This window comes from Mesitornis unicolor, unplaced genomic scaffold (assembly GCF_000695765.1).
Source record: "Mesitornis unicolor isolate BGI_N332 unplaced genomic scaffold, ASM69576v1 scaffold20962, whole genome shotgun sequence".
NCBI lineage: Eukaryota > Metazoa > Chordata > Aves > Mesitornithiformes > Mesitornithidae > Mesitornis > Mesitornis unicolor.
Genome location: NW_010167391.1, coordinates 35,100 through 55,965, shown reverse-complemented (window position 1 = coordinate 55,965; position 20,866 = coordinate 35,100). Strand labels below are relative to the sequence as shown.

At 38.4% G+C, this 20,866-nt stretch overlaps 1 protein-coding gene across 1 annotated transcript in view; it reads left to right on the top strand.

Annotated features, from left to right (window-relative positions):
• The first annotated feature begins 296 nt into the window (after nt 1-296).
• The window catches only part of FBXL5 (F-box and leucine-rich repeat protein 5), a 23,046-nt gene continuing 2,476 nt past the window's right edge, over nt 297-20,866 (top strand). Inside the window, exons 1-9 of the mRNA XM_010178688.1 lie at nt 297-531; nt 2,259-2,354; nt 3,165-3,348; nt 5,526-5,708; nt 8,179-8,304; nt 9,238-9,386; nt 9,586-9,668; nt 11,354-12,076; nt 14,916-15,064. Of these exons, the coding sequence (XP_010176990.1) occupies nt 397-531; nt 2,259-2,354; nt 3,165-3,348; nt 5,526-5,708; nt 8,179-8,304; nt 9,238-9,386; nt 9,586-9,668; nt 11,354-12,076; nt 14,916-15,064 (1,828 nt within the window). The 5' untranslated portion in view covers nt 297-396. The remainder of the gene's footprint in view (nt 532-2,258; nt 2,355-3,164; nt 3,349-5,525; nt 5,709-8,178; nt 8,305-9,237; nt 9,387-9,585; nt 9,669-11,353; nt 12,077-14,915; nt 15,065-20,866) is intronic.

Genomic DNA, 20,866 nt, shown 5'->3' with positions numbered 1-20,866 from the left:
TACTATTAAAAAAAGAGACTAGTTTGTGTATTCCTATCTATGCACTTGTCTGATTTTTATCTGTTGCACTTGAAGATTGAAATTAAAATCACTTATTACTCTTAATTTTTTATCTTTGGAGCAAGTTGCTCAAATTGCAAATTCAGTTCTTATTTTTGCCAATTTTTTGAATAAAACTGAAGGTTTTCATCTTTTATGTTGTAAGCAATGGGAGAAATGAATAACTGGAGCTAATACCTGTTCTAGGGATTTAACCTTACCTTGATATGACTTTCATAGATTTTTCTTTTTTTAATGGGCATTTCTTTCTTCTAGCTTTCCAAGACCAACTTCTCCAACAACAATGACTTTCGGGCTCTTCTGCAATCCCTTTATGCCACGTTCAAGGAATTTAAAATGCATGAGCAGATTGAAAATGAGTGTATCATTGGTTTACTTCAGCAACGTAGCCGGACAGTGTACAATGTGCATTCGGACAACAAACTCTCAGAGATGCTTAGCCTCTTTGAGAAAGGGTTAAAGAACGTAAAGGTAAGTAGACTATAAGGACTTGTATCCTAAGGAAAACATGGTATAATTAGGCATTAGATTGCCTTAATTCTCTCTACAAATAAACTAAGGAGGAGGAAGACATTTGTTATTTCTTGATACAGTAGTGGAAACTTTCCAGTCTGAAACACAAATTCTTTTGCTATTTATCACAGTCACTAAATTTCTGGTAAAATTTCTTTTCAGAAGTGTATTTTGTGACAGGATTCCCTCACTGTGTGACTGGAGGTGTTTTGGAGAGACAACATGGAAGTTTCAGATACAAAGACAATACAAAGACAGATACAAACAGATACAAAGGTCAGACCAGTTTCTGACTATAGAAATAGTAGTTTTTTTATTAATTTGTTAGGAAGCTTTGCGTATCTTTTGTGTGGCAATGTATCATTGTCACAAATGAAGGTGATTACAAGAGTCATGTACTTCTTCTAGTAATCTGTTGCTCAGTAATACTGTTAATGTTTCAGTCCTGAAGAAACTAAATGTAACTGGCTTTTTCACGACTTAGTTGTTTAATTCTTCTACAGGAGAATTCTACTTGAATTCTGCTGTGTCTTTCCTCTGGAGTCCCCAACTCAACTTCCCCTTCCTGTACTCTTAAGAACTATATTCTCCATTAATAATTTGACATCTCATATTACATTTCTAGTACACATGGCCCATATTTTTGGTGAGAAAAAATACAAAATAAGCAGTTGATTGGTTTCATTTTACCATCTAAGGCTGTTTTTGACCTGGGAATCCTGCAAATAAATTTTTGCCCTGTGCATATAAAAACTTAAGACAAATTAGGACAAATTTTAATTAATGAATCAGAAGATTAAGAAAAGTGAAGGAGAAGAGAAATTTAACACTTGGCTTTTTGTTAAACCTTGTCTGATAGGATGCTAGTGTTATTCTCTTACTTCTTACGCGTGGATAAACAGATTTTTTTAGCTCTCTCTTTAGATATTGTAACTGTTTAAGAGTGTGATTAATTTAAGCTGATGGCTTAAGCTTTTTCTGTAATAGGGTTTCTTGATGTTGTAGAACAACATTTGCTGTAAGAGCTATGAGGAACTTTGGTGTGTTGCAATTACTGGGCGGGCTTCAGAACCAACATTACTGACACAGAACAAGCTAACAAATTGATAGATGAGGTTGGTCTAACTTTAACATTTAAAAGTCAGTTACATCTATACTCAAGACTTCTTTCAATTTCCAAATTAAATACCTATAGAGCATTTTGGACTAAATTCTGATTATAAATTGGAAGCTAGAATTGCAGAATAACTAATGTAAAGTGTATGCATTTAGAAAATGAAGTGGAACTGCTGTATCGTAGAATAACTTTTATGCAAAATGTGCAGGTAAGTAATTAGTTTGTTACTGCTTTGAACTTTGGGTAAAACTGTGGATTGACAGACTTCAGTCTGTGCTCCAAAGTGAAAATGTGATTAGACAAGTTTATTCATATCTGATAACAAAATAAACTGGAATCAGCCAGGAAGGGAATTCTTTGTTCTGCTGAGTAACAGGCCAGTGCAGACTGTCAGCTTATCGTGAAACTTGGTAAGTGAACATATTCTTACCATGAAATAGAGCAACCGTGCTGCATGCATGGGGAAGACATATTGGGGTTTACTTTGAAACACTGATTTATTTAACAATTCAATCCTCTAATGAATGTATAAGATTAGATAATAGTTAAATCTTTGCTTTCTTCTCAGAATGAATACGAACAGCTAAACTATGCGAAACAGCTGAAGGAGAGATTAGAAGCCTTTACCAGGGATTTCCTTCCTCATATGAAAGAGGAAGAGGAGGTAGGTAAAAATTTTTGTCAAATATGCTGATCTTCCTTGGTGTTTGGAATGACTGAATAGAGACAAGGGGCTTAGAAGTTCAGTTTTTTTCCACAATTCTGTTTTTAGTACTATGCCAATTTTTTTTCAGGACTGTGGTGTCATTGTTCTGTTCTCTGACTGCAAAGTGACACTTTCTGAAACAGTGAATATATTGAAAAAATATTATGAAATTCTGGTCCTTTAAAAAAATTATAATGAAAGTCCACGGGGACTGGGATTTATTTGCAGCAGGTAGCTATTTATGGGGATGTCTAGTAAAACTTAAAGCAAAAAAAGAAGTCCTGTAAACCAGCACTTCATGACTCAAACTGACACTCCCAAAAAGCCTCTGACCTGTATTTGAAATGTAGACTAGTACTGCTAGTCTGATGATTTATGGGTATCCTAAAACTGGGAAGCATCTTCTAGAGAGAGTAAATCTTCTGAAGTCTGTCCAAGAAAAATCTTTTCTCATGTTTTTCTTCCTTGTCACTGTGCCTTCTGCGTGAGTACTTTGATAAGTTATAGTTTAAGCAACTTTAATCACCCCCCTTTTCTGTGGGGGAGAACAGTTAAACACCTTGCCTGAGACTATGCAGTGGCCAGTTGGCAAGCAGAGGGTTGGAACTCAAAACGTCTATGGCCCTGTCCTTAGGTTCATTTAATGTGTGACATGTTTTACTGGAAGGGAATTTGAAACAGGAAATTCTGTGTTGGTATGTCAGTAGCATTATCAACTATCTCTGTCAGCATCAGACTTTGTTTTTGTTCATTTATCCTTTGCTTTAGGTTTTTCAGCCAATGTTGATGGAATACTTTACTTATGAAGAGTTGAAAGATATTAAGAAGAAGGTAATTGCACAGCACTGCTCACAGAAGGAGGCTGCAGAATTCAGAGGTCTTAGTAAGTGGAATCAAGCGGAAGAACTTCAGAAGGTCTTTAAGTATTCTGTGGACGAGAAGGCAGATCAAGGTGAAGCATCTACTTAAAGTAATTTTGAAATGGCAATTTTTATCTGAAAAGCCACACCAGTTACATACCTAAAGCTACTTACAGGCAGATAAAATAGCTTTATAAAGTGGGAATTTCTTCAAACCAGTTTTGAAACTTAAGGAGCTTTACTGTTTGAAACAGGCCTCTTGGCAGGTTGTACTGTACATAGTACTTCCCTTTTTACGTGTTCTCAACCTCTTCCTCTCCCTTCCCTCCCATAGTAATATTTGATAGAATAAATGGGCAGAAATGATAATTAACTTCAATTTCATACTTCCATTGAAATTATCTTTTCTATTTGCAGACTCTGAATTTAATTCTTTGTGTTTATGATTGCTTTGTAAGCTTTTCTGCTGATGGTTTAATGGCATAGAATAGTTAGTTAACTGACGATATTTCAAGTTAAAAGCAACTGACTTTCCCCAGCTCCACTATGTAACTTCCCTGGGCCTCTCGGGAATCAGAAAGGAAGAAACTGTGTGTGTGGAGTAATGCAAGGGAATGAATCTGTGCAGCGTGTGAGTAGGTCAGATTAAGTACGCGTTCTGAAAGTGGGTATTTAATCTGTGTTCATCTGTAACTACCTTTCCTGATGAAACTTAGAATAAATGAGTTGCTACTAAAGTGCACTTCAGGCTTGTTTTATTGACTGTTGAAGCAACTTAAGTTGTCTGTGTTTATACATTTCACTCCTACGTAAGACAACTTGATGCCCCAAGTAGGGGGAATTAATGTATCAGAAGTGTAATACTGGGGTGTGAGACTAAGTAGAGCAAACCCTCATAAATGAACTTTGTGTTGTTGATAAGATGTGGTGCTCTCATTAAAGAAACTTGAAAAACTACTCTGTAATCAGATTATTTTTTTTTTTAATGAAACTTGACTTCTCTGAACTACTGAACTGGTCATTTTCTGCCCTCCAGGTGAAGCCTTCAGAAAAGATCATGGTCCAAGGTGTGAAATGCTATTGAGTCTGAACAGATGAATGTGACAGAAGTAGCCTTACGGCATTACTTGCTGTTAAGTCTAGCTGGAATAGCATTTTGGGACAGTAGTAATTCTGCAGTAGTTGTGTTCTAGACTTTAGGGAGAGGGAAGTATGTGGTGTGCATTTATTTTTAAAAAATGGCAAAAGATAATGCAGCTTGCAGTCCTGTGCTATTTTAACTGCATTTTAGTGTGAAATTCTCTGTAGTTTACATGCAGTGACTTGCTAGGTGTACAAATGATCATATTGATTCATCAAGTGAAACTGTATTTAATTATATTTTTTGAAGTAGCAATAGATTATCACAGGGTAAAGTATACATTATGCTCACTTTTGAAGCTTCTCTGTGAAAAGAAACCTGATGCTTATCTTGTTGTAAAGGCTTACGTACTTTGTGTCCTAACTTTAAAAGTAACTCCCTACTAATTTATGAAACCTGCTACTTCTAAGGACTTCTGAAAACTATTTTAAAATTTTTTTTAGTTTGGAGCTCTTCGTACTATGGCGATAAGGGAGGCCTATTGGAGATGGTTCCTATGGCTGTTGATGTTTTAATTCCAGTGGTTGAATTTTAGTCTCTGTATTACTTTACAACCTGGATGGCTTGTCACCATTCAGAAGTTAAAATTAATTTTCTGTGCTAGCAGTTAAAGCGAGAAATAAAATCTGAGACAGCTGCAAGGAGTTGAGCATGGACTTCTTGCTGTGCCCTAGTCAAGAGGTTGAGTGCTTGCAGTGAGCGTGGTCCCAGCTGGTAGATTCTGTGCTAGTGCAGTTTCCTGGGAATGTGGGAAAGCAGGTATATATAATCTATGACAGAAGGTGGTTTTTTAAAAGTGTTTAATTTATAGCAGATACTGCTTTTATCTTTATGTGGTTGAGAAGCAGTATTTACTTTTGTCCAGGGCTTTTTTTGATCCTTAAGGGTTGGATAAAACTAGCCAGTGGAGAAAATGGCAAACAGAAAACTGATCTGATTTTTTTGTTTGTTTGTTCAAGGAGTTGTTACAGGGAAAGTTTTTTGAAGCTTTTTTTTAAACTGTTTTGCCAAACAGTTCAAATTTTTTTTCAGATACTGTTTTCATTGACCTAGTCAGAATGTGAGTTTCACTACTGTTTAAAAGCTCTGCAGCTGTGCTTCACTTAACACTCGCTTTCTGTGTTTCAGAAACCGAAGTGACAGGGCACACCACAAATATTACTAATCTTCCTCCTGAAGTAATGCTGACCATTTTCAGTTACCTTAACCCCCAAGAGTTATGTCAGTGTAGTCAAGTAAGCACTGAATGGGCACAGTTGGCTAAAACTGGATTTCTCTGGAAACATCTTTACCCGGTTCGCTGGGCCAGAGGTAAGTGAAGTTTAATTCTTCCTTTGAAAGCATGTTAATTATAAGAATTTGAGTCCTTTTTTGTGAAAATGTTTTATTATAGGTTGTCATGGACAATAAACTTGAGCATGCTTGTATGGCAAGGTGTTCTTTATCCTCCTGGCAAGGATAGTGCCCTGAAACTTGGTTAAATGTTAGAAATCCCCAGAACATACTTCAGTCTTGTAGAATTATGAAACTAAAAGTTATCTTGGTTGTAACACAAGTAGCTCTTTTATAAAAACTGTTGATTAGTTTTACTGAGATTTATTTGCTTGTATGAATGCTAACAAGTATATTCACTGATAAAACATCTTAAGTGTGATTTAAGTATCTAAGGTGGTTTGACTTATAAATGCTGCTGTTACACCTATATCTGTAAAATTTTATTTCATTAGGTTATTAGGTAGAAATAAAATACATGACTGCAGAATGGAAGTTGAAAGCAAATGGCGTTCTAACATTTCCTCATAATCTATTCTTAACTTTTTATATTCAAACTTCAAAGAAAACTCTATGAATGTTTTAGTGTTGGTTCTGTAGACATATTACTTCAATAACTTCTACTGCAGTAAGGACTAGGTGGGTTTTTATAAATTCTGTTCCTCAAACTGTCCTGTTAATTAAAATTTTCTATTGAGAAGTGTAAACTTTGCAAATGTACATTTTCAAATAGACAAAATACTCTGTATTCCAATGAGGCCAGTTACAAGTCCACAGAGTATACTTGTAGTATTAAATATTTTTATTTGTATTTGTCCATATTTATGTGAGTATTAAGCCATCACTGGAGTATGGCATTGCAAGCTTCACAATTGCTACCATGTCAGTGTAGTTGTGTAAAAAAGAGATCACCTGTGCTGGTTAATAAGCTATTATTTATGTGCGTTTAAGATTTTAGGAGAGAAAGCTAGCAATATAAAACTTCTGTTTTGAGATATGTTAAAGCTAAAAACGTCTTCCTGGCTGTGCATTTGTGCCTTCTGAAATCTGTACAAGCCAAAGAGGAGTTAATTGACTTTTGGGTCTGAATTAATTTTTTTGGTTGGATAAATCTTACTGAAAATAAGGGATTGGTCCATGAGCTTCAGAAGACTTGAGTGGAGAGAAGAGATTTCAGAGTTCAAATTGCTAAATTTTCCTCTAAAACCTACTTGTGTTAATAAGTCAGTATTATGCAAAAACAAAAAACAAAGAACAACAACAACAAAAAAAACCAAAACAAAAAACCTGGCAGCTGCTTAAAATGGCTTATTCCTAAACCTGTCTTTGGCACCACAGGAAGCTGCTCTCATGACGCACTGTCTGTACTATTTCAGTTGTTTGTGCAGGAGTGCTCTGAACTGGGTGGAAGCTTCTCAAGTGAGATTTAGTGCCAGAGGCAGGAAAGAACATAGAACTACAGGCTTAGTTAAATTTTTAACTTTTTTTTCCTCCTATTGAAGAGAGGGCTTCTGAGGCTTTTTATATGTGTTATAAAGATGTGTTAAAGTATATGACAATGTTTCTGAAAGCTTTTGCTTCACAGTCAGTTGAAAATCAGTTAGGGTTTCATTGTCACTTTGTTGGTCATCTAAAGGAACAAGGTTTCTTATGTAGCACTCAATGGCCTGCTTTTGCTTTGGGGATAGTAGGATCCCCCAGTAATGCAGAATAAGGTGTTTCTGTTTCAAGCATATCTGTGGTGAGGGAGGCAACAGAGCTGCTTATACTGAGCCAAATGCTACAATATACCCAAACTAGAAGTAAATTACACTTGTGCAGTAACCCTTGGGGAGAGGATGTGTCCCACTAGCAAAATCAGTGGAATCATGTTGCTGATACATTCATCCAGGTGTTCTGAAGAATGATTGCCTACTGATTTGAGTCATTTGTATGCTATAAATATTGTATAAGCGTTGTAAGTAGGTTACTTTTGGAACTTGGGTTTCTTGATCCTGGAGTGCAGTGAGTAAAAACAGGCTAATAAAATACATCATGGCTGACTGTATATCTGTAGGATTCCAGAGAAAAACAGAAATACCTTAAAGCAAGTATTATACTGAAAGTTGACAGTTACTTTATCCACCAGAAAGAGCTTCAGCACCTACACAGTCCAAATAGTCCCTAATAATTTCTGCTTGCAATCATGCAATGCAGTAATTCCTACTAAGAAAACAGGACAGCAGGCATGTCTCAGAATAGCGTAACAGGCTGGAAGTTCTGTAGTGGTGCTGAAACTATTCAGGAATTTTTTGAAGCTTTAAAATGTAGATCAAACAAGAATTATGTCAGAATTCAGTCCAACCTTAGCTGAGATAAATGCAAAATTCATTTATATCTTTTGGTCAGATCACAATATACTGAGATGCTATAATTTATATTTTCTGCAGTGATGAGTTTATCTTTACTTACTTGTTTTTTGTTTGGTTTGCTTTTTCCCCCTCTTTTCTGGGGGGCTGGGGGTGAGTAGGTGATTGGTATAGTGGTCCTGCGGCAGATACCGAGACAGAACCTGATGAGGAATGGGTGAAAAATAGAAAAGATGAAAGTCGTGCTTTCCAGGAATGGGATGAAGATGCTGACGTAGATGAAACTGGTAGGTAAATTCTGATTTGGGGGACTTTTTTTTTTCCTGGCAATGACATAGCTACAAGAAATAAATGTATAAAATAGTCTTTTCTGTAAAATCTGTTTAAAATATGTATGTTATCATAGTTGATATCAGTACATTAAAGTAATAACAAATGCATTAATACTTATGTTCTGTCTAAATTAAATGCTTACTAAGCCAAGTAGACTTATGCAGCAAAAAAAGAACTTCAAAGTTTTGTAGAACAACTGCTGAAGTTTTCTGAACAGAGCGCTCTTTTTCCTCATCTTCATTTCATCCTGACTCCCATTGGGTGGAAAAGAAAAAGAGGAATGGATGGGAGGCAGGCAGCTGATTTTAATGAGCTGAATTAATTTATCTAGGAGGAAGCAAACGTGACTGCAGGTAGAAGAAGAGTCATGGGGATGTGTCTGGAGTTAGGAAGGAGGTAAAAGCCAGGGTTCAGCTCTTCAGGAAGTTGAGATGTATTTCTTGCATCCTAATGCATTCTAGGCATAATTCAAAATGTCTTAAGCTGTTATGTCACAGGATTTGAGTTGCCCTGTGAGACTGTATTTCAATGTATAAAGCAAGTTGGTGAAGACAGCTGCCCTGGACAGCCTTGAGCAGTACGTGATCTGTAGTAAATGTTTCTCCAAGTCCTTTAATGATAATTTTCTGTTAAGGCTTACTGTTTTTACTTACTGTTGGAGTTAAACTCTTCTGGGCTGTCAGAAAGACAAGCAGATAGTTTTTAAAGATGAGGCTTAAGCAGCATGTTGAGCTGGAATTCAGCAACAGTTTGATGTAAAGTACCTTCTGAAACTTAGGCCTTGTTAAACTTCTAGTTTTCCAATAACTGGTTTGATGTAGGATGGCGATGTGAATTTCAGATGACTCAAAGAATATTTTAAGTCTTCCTCTGGTTTTATTTTGCAGAAGAAGCAGCTGAAGATTCACTTGCCATTAATATAGCGCAAATGGAAAAACGTTTACTTCATGGCTTAATTCATAATGTCCTCCCGCATGTGGGCTCCTCAGTGAAGACATTTGTATTGGCCTATAGCTCTGCAGTGTCTAGCAAAATGGTATGTAACTTTAAACTGGCATTTAATAGTTCTGGCTCTGCAGCCTTTAATTAATAACTGATACGACTGAGCTTAAAGCACGCAGGTATTGAAAATGACTTGTAATTCAAGAGAATGTTAATTTGTATGTTGTCTCTTGACACTGTGTGAAGACTTACTGGCTTGTGTCTTTACTGGTTATTTTCCTTTCTTTTTCCAGGTTAGACAGATCTTGGAGCTTTGCCCCAACTTGGAGTATTTGGATCTCACGCAAACTAATATTTCAGACACTGCATTTGAAAGGTTAGATAATTGCTGCTTCCTTTAAAAAATTCTATTTTGAGGGGCAAAAACCTTCAAACATGTTTTAGTACGTTGCTGATAAAGAGTAATAGAGAAATTGCATTCAGGATTTGCTCGTAACTAAACTAAACCAGAATAATAAATCAGTGCAATAGCAAGTGAAGCATGTACCTTTGTAGTGGCCATTTAAAATGCTCAGTCTTCAGTGCTGGATATGTATTACCGTAACAATAATTGTATTTTGTTCTAGTATTGACAACTTGAAGCTGTCAATAGATTTTGTGAAGTCACTCAGTTATGGTAGCTCTTTGTCCGATATAGCTGGTAGTGTTTGGAATGCTGCTATTTAAGTCACTGATCAAATGGTGGGCAAAGCTCTAAGGCTTAGGTGTAGTAACTGGATTCCTGAGTTTCACTGTAGCCTGCAGGAATTTCCTGATGTCAGTGGGATGGTGCACGGAGATGAAGCCTGCACCAATGGGTCTTACTGTGATACTGAAACTCAGTGGCTATTGCAGTGTTCAACACTTTCCTCATAGAGTGCTCTCAAGTTTTGTGTGTTAACAACACAGAAAATTAATCAGCATGGATGCTAGTAACAACAGTCTGCAGCTTGTGCCATAAGTTTTACTTGAAATAAAAGTCGTATGGAATTTCTGTGGCTCAGAAACCAATCTTGGTGAGCTTTTGTCAGTCTCTAGTGTCCTCACATGTATATATTTCCAGCACCCCAATTTATAACTCGGAAAATGAGTTTAGCTTGCTGTAAATCTAAGTAATCACCTATGGAAAGTAAATGATAGATAACACAAACTATGGATAGGTAAAGGTCACATAAATAACATACTTTTAAAGCTAATGTAGCAGTATTGTAGATCAAATTTCTTTCAGTTGAAAACGATAAGGCTGAAGGGGTAAGGTTTTGTTAATAAGAAAAAGTTTGATACCATCTCTAATCCTAATGACTTTCATGGAATGATTAATACTGTACACAGAATGTGTTTCAGGAGTCCAGCTATTCTCACTGAAAGAAATGGGAACTGACAGAAGGGTATATGATCTAAGTGCACTGATGATTCAATATGTATAAACAGCCAAGCTTGAGAAACTCAAGAAATACTAGAAATTAGAACTATTAAAATACTTTCAACTGAATTTACATCTCAGATTTTTTTTTTGGTGGTGTAGAGGTGAAATTTGCTCGTTCCCTAAGTTCACTTTTTTCGGCATTCTGTGAGGTCTGTAATGTCTAGTAACTTAGATGACTCTTGGTAACTACATTATACACAACAGTGTATACTCAAGGCTTTTTGAAATTGTCGTGTATGTATTTGGTGCTTGCAGTCTATTAGACTATAGATCTATTGTCTGTTATTTAAGAATTTCTTCAATGTATGACAAATTTGGACTTTTAAGTCTCACTGTATGGAAAAAATACAGGTTGTTACTGATGCATCATGCATTTCGCATTTCTTTATTCTTCTAGGCATACATACAGCACTTGTATCAAATCTAACCTGTCTGGGGTATTTTCTTTACATTTTTTGCTAATTAAGTATTTTACTTATGAAATGTTATTTTGTATACTTAGCCTGTTTCTGAATAAAGACTAAAAACCAAACAAATAAACCCAGAACAACAAAAAAACCACAACCAACCAAACCACTTTTTTGCCCTTATTTTAGTTGGTCTTCGGTTGGTTGTTGTCAAAATCTCCGCCACCTTGATCTGTCTGGATGTGAAAAAATCACAGATGTGGCTATAGAGAGGATTTCCAGAGCCCTGGGTATCGTATCAACTCACCATACCAGAGGTGTTCTGAAAAGCTGCAGGAACAAGAGTGCTAAGACTTTGTGGAAAAACAGAGAGATTACCCTGCAGTCCAACAAGAAGTACAATTGTTTGCATGAAATCAGCAATGAAAACCTCATTGAGGGGGGAGATAGTGAGCAGCATTGGACTAAACCTGATGGCTCAGAAAACTTCAGTTCTGCTTACGTGTGGATGCTGGATGCAGATGATTTAGCTGACATTGAAGATGCTGCGGAGTGGAGACACAGAAATGTTGAGGGATTTTGTCTTATGGAACCAACATCCCACATTAATTGTTCTGGCTCTTGCTACGGTAGAGACATTTATGGATTAAGGACTAGAGGGTGGCAGCAGCACTGTGCTTCTACTGACTTGATTTACTGCAGTCACTCATTTTGTTGTGCTGGGACAGCATTAAGAACTATTCGAGCACTTCCAGAGTCCTCTGCACTGTGTAAGAAACCAGCAAGGACTAAACAGTCAGAGAAAAAAGACTCTGCGTACTCTGGGAGTGAAAAAACAGATGAAGAGACTGCACGAGTTCTTCAGTTTCTCAGTCTGTCTGGATGTTACCAGATCACAGACCGTGCTCTCAGGTGAGGAGACATTTTTGAGCTATTTTGCTGCAGTAAGTTTCTTCTTATTTTATTTGTTGCGTCATTCTGGGGTGAATCGGCTTAGTTTCAGTAGAAACATTTTTATTAGAGAAACTCTGGTAGATTTTAAGTGGTCTTTGCATCTTAAAATATATATATATAGTACCAGACTTGAAAACTTTCTCCAGCTTCTCCTTTGGGGATTAAAAAAATTAAAATCTTTTAGATGTGTCCTCTGTGAAGTCTTTTTGTGAAATTGTTCTAGGCAGCATTAATGCTTTTAGACTTGATCTTTAGTGATCTCTTGTTAGGAAATTGTGTTGATTAACTAATCTTTGTTACACCTGTCAATACACTTGAAACTTCATAAACTGGAGTAACATCTCTTAACTTGTCTGGATAATGGCATAATTTATAGGCAGGCTGGATCGATGGGCCAAGGCCAATTGTATGAGGTCCATAAGGCCAAATGCTGGGTCCTACACTTGAGTCTCAACAACCCCATGCAATGCTCCAGGCTTGGGGATGAGTGGCTGGAGAGCTGCCAGGCAGAAAAGGACCTGAGTTGTTGGTCAACAGCTGGCTGAATGTGAGCCAGCAGTGTGCCCAGGTGGCCAAGAAGGCCAAAAGCATCCTGGCTTGTATCAGAAATAGCGTGATCAGCAGGAGTAGGGAGGTGGTTGTGCCCTTGTACGCGGCACTTGTGAGGCTGCGCCTTGAATACTGTGTTTTGGACCCCTCACAAGAAGACACGCATTGAGGTGCTGGAGCGTGTCCAGAGAAGGGCAGCGAAGGTGGTGAAGGATATGGAGCACGAGTCCTGTGAGGAGCAGCTGAGGAAACTGGGTGGTTTAGCCTGGAGAAAAGGAGGCTGAGGGGAGACCTTACCACTATCTACAACTACCTGAAAGGAGGCTGTAGCGATGTGGATGTTGATGTCTCCTCCCATGTAACTAGTGATATAACAAGAGGAAATGGCCTCAAGTTGTGCCAGGGGAGGTTTAGATGGGATTTTAGCAAGAATTTCTTCACTGAAAGGGTTATCAGGCATTGGAATGGGGTGCCCAGCGAAGTGGTGGAGTCACTGACCCTAGAGGTATTTAAAAGATGTGTAGAGGTTGTGCTTAGGGGCATGGTTTAGTGGTGGACTTGGCAGTGTTAGGTTTACAGTCAGGCACAGTGACCTTAAGGTTCTTTCCAACCAAAGTGATTCTGTGGTTCTGTGATAATTTTGTATGTGCAGAACATCACGTTAAATATGACTTCATGTGTCAAAGGAGGAGAAAAAATAGTTGAAGTTGGCTTGAACATGTAGGTGGCTTCAAGAGAGCTACAAAATTTCCTACGTCTGATAATTGACATTGTTATTTTTGTCACAAAAATGTACTTACTGCTCCATAATGAAAGTGGGATGATGCTGAAGTATTTGTTGCTCAGGTGTGCTGTAGCACTTAGGGCTATTTAAAACTTCTTGGAGTAGGAAGACTTTGTGCCTACCTGTACTGTGCGCTGCAGTCAACTGCGAAATAGCATGAGGCGCTGCTGGCGACTTGTCTTTCTGGAGACTTCACCCCATTTGATGTTCAGAAGTACTAGCTGTTTGAAAGTCTCCCATAGGGATTCTTCAACACTTTAAGTCACCAGTGTTAGTCTTGCTCAGAGTGAGCTTCGGATAGCTGTGCTTTGTGTCTGAGCTTGGTGCTGTTCAGGTGTGGGAGTGGACTGGCACTGCTGAGTTTTGTTTGGTGCTGATGAGGTGATGCTGAGTGTAGTTTGCTTGGTACTGGTCTGTTTTTTTCATGACTCGGCAGTCTAGGACTCTCCAGGGAGAATTGCCATTGAGTGATGGGAAGGGTTTAGCTGTGGTGCCAGTTTCCCCCTGGTGCTTTTTAGATAAGATGGTATTTAAGAGCTGTAAGTGTGCTGCAACAAGTGCTTCTTTTACTCACCAGAATGGTTTGAGTCCTTGAGGAGAGAGAATGAAACCTCCAATAGAAACACTTGTCAGTTCATTTCACAGAAAAGTTAACTGAGAGCTTGGTTTTATGGTCAACAGTTCTGCTTTTGCCTGCTGACAGGAGAAAGTTGTATAGTGGTATTCTGGAGGGATTTTCAGTCCTGGCTTGAATCTGCGTCTTGAAGTTTCAAGCCTGGTGTTTTTTTCAGATGGGTGAGCTTGTTTGTGACTGATCATGGGCTGTGGCTGCCCTGTGAGCTTGCAGAGAATCAGGCAGCCTAATGGTTGCTTGGGTGTGATACATCCATGATGCTCATGGATGGATTCTACTTGGATAATGAGGTGGTGTGTTGGCAGAGAGAGGCTCCGCTGTCAGCCTAAGGAAATACAAATTTGGATTCCAAAATAACAACAACAAAAAAAGACACTCAAACTTTTCAGAAGGGTAATGCCCCAAACTTGGGAGTGTCACATTTTCAGGGGGTTTGAGGAATACATGTAGTCTTAGAAGAGTTGCCAAAATCAGTGGTGTTTTGGAGAAGAATGTCTTGGTAGTTCTTTGAAATGCTTGGTCATCTCATCTCTGGAGTCATTAATAAACAAAGTGATTTACCATTTAAGTCTGTCAGAAGGCATTGTTAGTTTCAGTAGAAATAGTTTATTTTTCAGGTCTGTTATGCAGCTTCAAGGGTGATCTCCTTTACAGGGTATGAAGCTGCCAGATTCAGATTTAAAACTGGTTTATCAGAGGTGTGGTGCTTTTTGTTACAAGACACAAATAAGTCTGACTTGGTGACTTGCAGCTGTTGTAGAGTACTTGTAGTACTTGTAACTCTGGTCCTGGGCAGACTCTTAACACCTCTCTTGTGTGTGTGTTGACAGGGCACTGACGCTGGGAGGAGGACTGCCACATCTGGAACACCTCAACCTCTCGGGCTGTCTCACTGTCACTGGTGCAGGCCTGCAGGACTTAGTTTCCGCATGCCCTTCTCTAAACGATGAACACTTTTACTACTGTGACAACATTAACGGTAATGTCTTTTTATGAAGGTGTGATGCTTTTCTGGGGAGTCATAATTGGTTTGAGGACACTTTAAAACAAAACAGAATGAACCACTGAAACCCTGCTTTTTTATCTTGACTGTGTAGCTCTGAGTTTCACCAATTAATTATGAAACGACAACTGTTAAGTTAATTTGTTCTTTTGTTGTTTTGTTGGGGTTTTTTGCTTGACACTAGTACAGCTCTTTATTATGTAGGAAAGCATTTATAGTCCATGTATCCCATAATTGAGTTTAGCATAAATAATGGGGACTAGAAACTAAGTCTCCATATAGGTAATACACACTCACCCTTGTTATACGTTTGTACTCACCTTGGTTGTACATTTTCTTTATGGTCATAACTTCAGACAGGCTTCGCTATTTTTATACCAAAGCAGTGATTTTTAGGAAAGGAATGGTCAGCATTTTGCCATGCAAACCCCTCATGTTGCAGTAGTTTTGGTATAGGATGTTTTTGATCTTACCATCACATGTCCTTACAGAAAATGTAATTTCGTTTTTCTGGTTTTGCTTGAAGGGGGGGAAGAATCTGGATAAAGGCATAAAATACATTTATGATGCAAGTCTCTTCAGTGTTTACCACACTGGAATTGAGTCTGTTATGTTAGGTCCAGAAAGCATTCATAACATTAGAGATGGAAACTGTGGTGTGATTTGTATTCCACATGTGAATATAAACTAGGTAAGTGCAACAGAAAAAGGAGAAGGAGACACAAGGTTATAAGAGTTGATTGTGTGTAAAACAAAATTATACTCCCTGGTACTTCATGGCATTTAGTTTGGTAATTTGCATCTATATTGAGATGTAGCCACAGCAGGAGTACAGGATGCCAGAGCTTTGATACTACAGGTAAATCTGTACTGACATCTGGGTATTCAGTCCATTGAAACAGATAGAAGATGGTACACTTGGATTGAATCCTAATATTAGAAGTGAAAGTATTAAATCATGTTTTGCTTCTGTAATTTTTGCACTTCTTCATGCACCTTCTTGATACTGCTGGTTTGTTTTTTCTTGAGACGCTTGCTTTTTGTTACTTCCTTCCATTCCATCCAGACTACAGCTTTTAAAAGTCTTCTAGCATTTCAACCTGACAGTTTTAAGGTTCCTTTTTTAAAATCCTTCACTGACTATGCATTGTGTTGAGTTTAAAGATGTCTTTGAAGACCAGATAAAAGCCTTTTTTTGTTATACATCTGATTTTTTGCTATTTTTCCTCTGTCTTCACTTCTGTCAGTAATACCAGACTTGATGTTCTGGTTTGTCTTCGGACATTTCTGATTCTCTCCTTGTCCCTAAAATACACTGTGTTGTCTTAGTTTACAAAGCCAAAATCTCAAGAGTCCACCACTTTAAAGTTTGGCTGCTCCACAATATCCCCAATAAATGATGTATATTTAAACAGAATACTTTTTGGAATTATTCTGTAAAGTTGTCCTGATCGTCTTTCTGTTTATTTCCTTTCATTATGCCAGCTGGAAGCTGTGAGCCTGTGAGCTCTGCTTGGTTCTGTATAGCATCGTGCATGCCTAGGGATGTACAGTTACTCCTGTAGAGAGAAGCCAACAGGAGGGTCAGGCTGTAATGGTCTGACTTCTCACATCTGCTGAGAAGTAGCAGCATCTCAGAAGTTTGTGGCTGTTTTCTTTAAGAAGGAAGTCGATAAAAACTTATAGAGGTGTCCTGGCAAAATGCTGAAATGGAAAATAACCTTTTAAAACTGAATCCCCTGCAGTTTTATCTTGGTACTGTTCTTTGTATTTTCATTCAAACTTAACTGTGATAGGGCTATTTAGTGTGAAACTAAACTAAAACACTTTTTAGTGTAAAACTAAACCTTATTCCACTCTGTGGGAAAGAGGATGTCTGTGACAGCTTGAACTACTGTGTCATTTGATATTCCTAAAATAACTTTAGGGAAAGCAATAGTTGCCTCATTTAAATCAATCCATGTCTGAAGCTGTTTGTTTGCATACATAGATTGTGTTATGAACTGCTGCACAAAGATTACTGGTTTGAAAGTGTGTGGAGAATAATTTCGTAATATTCTTTGCCTACCAGCTTATCGGGGATTGTTTTTGGAGGAAGAGATATGTTCTGGGATCATGTTGGAAAACCCATCAGTCTTGCAGAACAAAAATTGGAGCCAGCAGCATGGAATTTAGCCATCTTTGAATAATAAAGATACCACTTTGTAATCTGCTGACATATGAGGGCTTTACTTTCACCTGCAGCCGATTTTCAGATTTATTGCTTTTTCCTGTAAACACTGAATCTAATGGAGACCCTTACAGGTTCATTGGATCTGATTTGTGGAGGCCTTGCTGGACTTGTTTGGTGGGCAGGTTTGTTTGCAGTTTTCAGGTTGTCATTGCCTGTGGTGGTCTAAGCACAGCTGCTCTGCCTCTTTAGCTTTAGTCTAGGGTTAGGTGGACATGGTTGGGTCTGAGGCACAGACTGCTGCTGCACAGCAGTAATATGATGGAGTTCTTATGAGCAGAGACGGTGAATTTGCACACACTTCCAAATTAATTTTCTGTTTACTTTTAGTACAACTTCAGTTCTTGGTTTGCGTGCTGATGTTTAGGATCTCTATGTTTTGCTCAGCATTGGAGATTGGAGTTTATCTGAGGGTTATCTACCCCCAGCTGCGGCTGAAAGCCATTCTGTCAGTGTACACCCCTTCCAATTGCTGATTTCGTTTGTCTAAAACACAATTGATTGTAAATCACACTCAAGTCAGTAGAAGACTTTAATGTTTTGAGTTACCTCTTGCCACTTAAAGTTTATTTCCTTGTAGGCTGTTTTGTCCAGCTGTGTTCAGTCTCTGTGCTGTATTCTCAGCTTTAAAGCCTGGAGTGCTGTCAGCTTCAGGATTAGATAAATGGGGCTCCCCAATTTCTGCAGCAGTAGCTCTTTGCAGCTTTGAAGTATGACTCAGTTTCTAGAGCTTTTTAATGATTCTCAGGTGCTGTAATTAAAGGAATAGGGCATTAATGAAATAAAGTTGTGATTCTGATGATTCACTCTTTTCTTCTGGCATTAAGAAATCCATTGGTCATAGTTTGATCTGTCATTCAGCAATGGAGCCAAGACTGCAATTTCTGTTAAAATTTATGGACTCCTCTGTGCAGATTTAAATGGGAATGCATTCTTGTTAAAGAGAAACCAAACTCTTGAAGTCTAAGTTCTACAGATAACCAAGATACTCTCATGAAGGTCTGTAAGTGTAACTTCACCAAAGGCCAATAGACAGTAGCACTTAGTAAACTCAGATTTGAATTTAATATAGCCTTTTTAAAACAAAACAAAACAAAACAAAACACCCCAAAAAACAACAAAACAAACCAACCAAAACAAACCTAGTGCTTAATTTGATCACTTTTTTTGGTAATTGCCTTGTAAGATGTTGCTTTTGCTGCATTACCATCAAATACATTATGTGGTGACAATGATGGAGCCTCTTGCTAGTGGTGGCTGTGAAAAAGTACGCTCTTTCCTTCCCTCCTCTGTGTTCCTCCTAGCTCATTCCTGTGCCTTCCGGTGGCCAGCATTAGTCTGTGTGGCTACTTGGTAAACTCGGTCAAGAACTGGGGTAGCTGAAAGCCTCCCTCCACATACCCCCCTTTCCCCCTTCCTAGATGGTCCAGGGTCCATCTTGCTGTGGACCACACGAATGCCACAGGTTAAAGGGATGTGGTGGTGGCAGCCAGTGGTCCTGACTGGAGTGGCTCTTTCACCATGGTATCTGTGTGGTTTGTCATGTGTTCTTGGTGAAATGCCTAACTTCTTTCCAGGAATCTTTGAACAATTTTTGTTTCACTACGATGTGTAACAAAATGGAGCAATCAAATAGCTATGCCACTCTTTTACATGACCAGACGTGTTTATGTGTACTTTATTTGAAAGCACTGAGCTGTTCATCGTTTGAGCACATCTCTATTCTAGATCACCTGAAGCATCTGAGTAATCAGGTCTTCATGTAAAGAGCATTACAATAATCCAGTTTGGAGGTGACTAAACCAGTAATGTAGACTGTAGGTTAGATGAGAATCTGATGAAGTTTGCTTTCCCAGGTGAACCAGCCCAAAACAGATTTAATTTAGGCACTTACTGCTGGCACTGATTAAGTCTTCACAGTCAGTGGAAGGAGAGGGACCCTTCTGAAGGTGATTCAGTTCTGCTGTAAGATCTGAAAAGACCGTCTTACTGGACGCTGTAAGAGGAACTGTATACGGTTAACATATTGCTTAACCTGGTGTATCAGTGAGGTGAGATCAATTGGAGGCCTTGTACAGAGAGTCCAAAGAAAACAGGAGAGTGTGGTTTTCTGATAAGATCAAAGAGGCAATTCCAAGTTAAACAGAGTTTGAAAATCAGGTCAGTAGGAAAGAATGAGGAAATCGGAGATTAGGAAGCCAAAGAGGTATAGCCAAAAGTCGGTCGTATTAACTAAAGCTAGGGAAGCCTAGCTCGGAGGTATCAAAAGCAATGGCATTTCAATTTTGCTATCTGTATTGAATGTAAAAAGAACAAGTGAAGGAGGGCTAGGGCATTTATAGAGATGAATGAGTTGAGGGAGGCGATCAGTAGCCATGTAAAAACATAAATGAAATGAATCATAACCAAATAGCCTTGCTGTTAAAACATCCATTAATGACTCTTAGTACCTTGTTGTAATAAGTTCATAAAATACCCTCCAAACAGGGTGGGATATTCCAGGAGATGTTGTTTGAACCCTGAATATTTAATTTTATCCGAGTTCTTTATCAGGGGCTATAAAGGAAAATTAGTGATGATATGAGGATTAAAAAAGGGACAAGAAATGCAGCATAGGGAGAAGGGTAAATATTCACTGTGATGTGGTTAATGTCATTTGTAATTAATTCAGTGCCTAATAAATTAGGGAATGAACCTATAAACTTCTTAGATGTTGCAGTTTACTTGGAAGTTTCCAAGTTTGGAGATTTTAAGTTGCTGTAGGACTGGTTTAAATGTAAAAACTGAAAGCTAATTAAAGGATAGGAAGAAAGGGCAGGACTTAATGGTCACTGTTTAGGATGGACAGGAGTCTCTTCCCCATTCCCCCCAAAGAGTTCTGTGCTTTGATCAGTCTTATTCAGCATTACCATTGCTGTTGTGTAAGAAATCTGCACAGTTTCTAAAAGTTTTTGAGTGGTCCTGAGCTGCCTCAAGTAACAAAACTGATGCTGAAGATTTCCCAAAGGACTTCCTACGGGCTTCAGTGCAGCTGTATGTATGGTTAAATGTCTGGGAGGTTGGGAATAACCAAACTGTGATTGCATGAAACTGTATTCAGAGCTGGCAGTTGCAATGTGGAGACCATGATTTCAGAGAGCTAATTCTGGGATCTTTCCTGTTTGCAGCAGCAACGAAAAAAGCCACCAATGTTGTGCATCGTCAGGGTGTTAAGAACAAGATAGAGGGTATTGCTGCATGGTCCCGGAAGCCTTGGGGCATTCACATTTGGAGTACTGCATGCAGTTTTGGTCTCCCCATCTTGAGTGTATGTTACAGAGGATGCAGAAGAGACATACTTAGGGAACTGAGCAGGTGTCTTGCAAGGAGACACTGAAAAGCCTGGAACGTTCCAGTCAGGGAATGAGAAGGCTGAAAGGGGGATGCCTGTTTACAGAACTGGGAAAGCAGTAGATGAGGTGGTTGAAAGTGCAATGGTAACACTGCAAATTCTGCAGTACTGGAGCTCAGCGACATAGATGGATTGGGTAGATGACTCATTTAAAGCA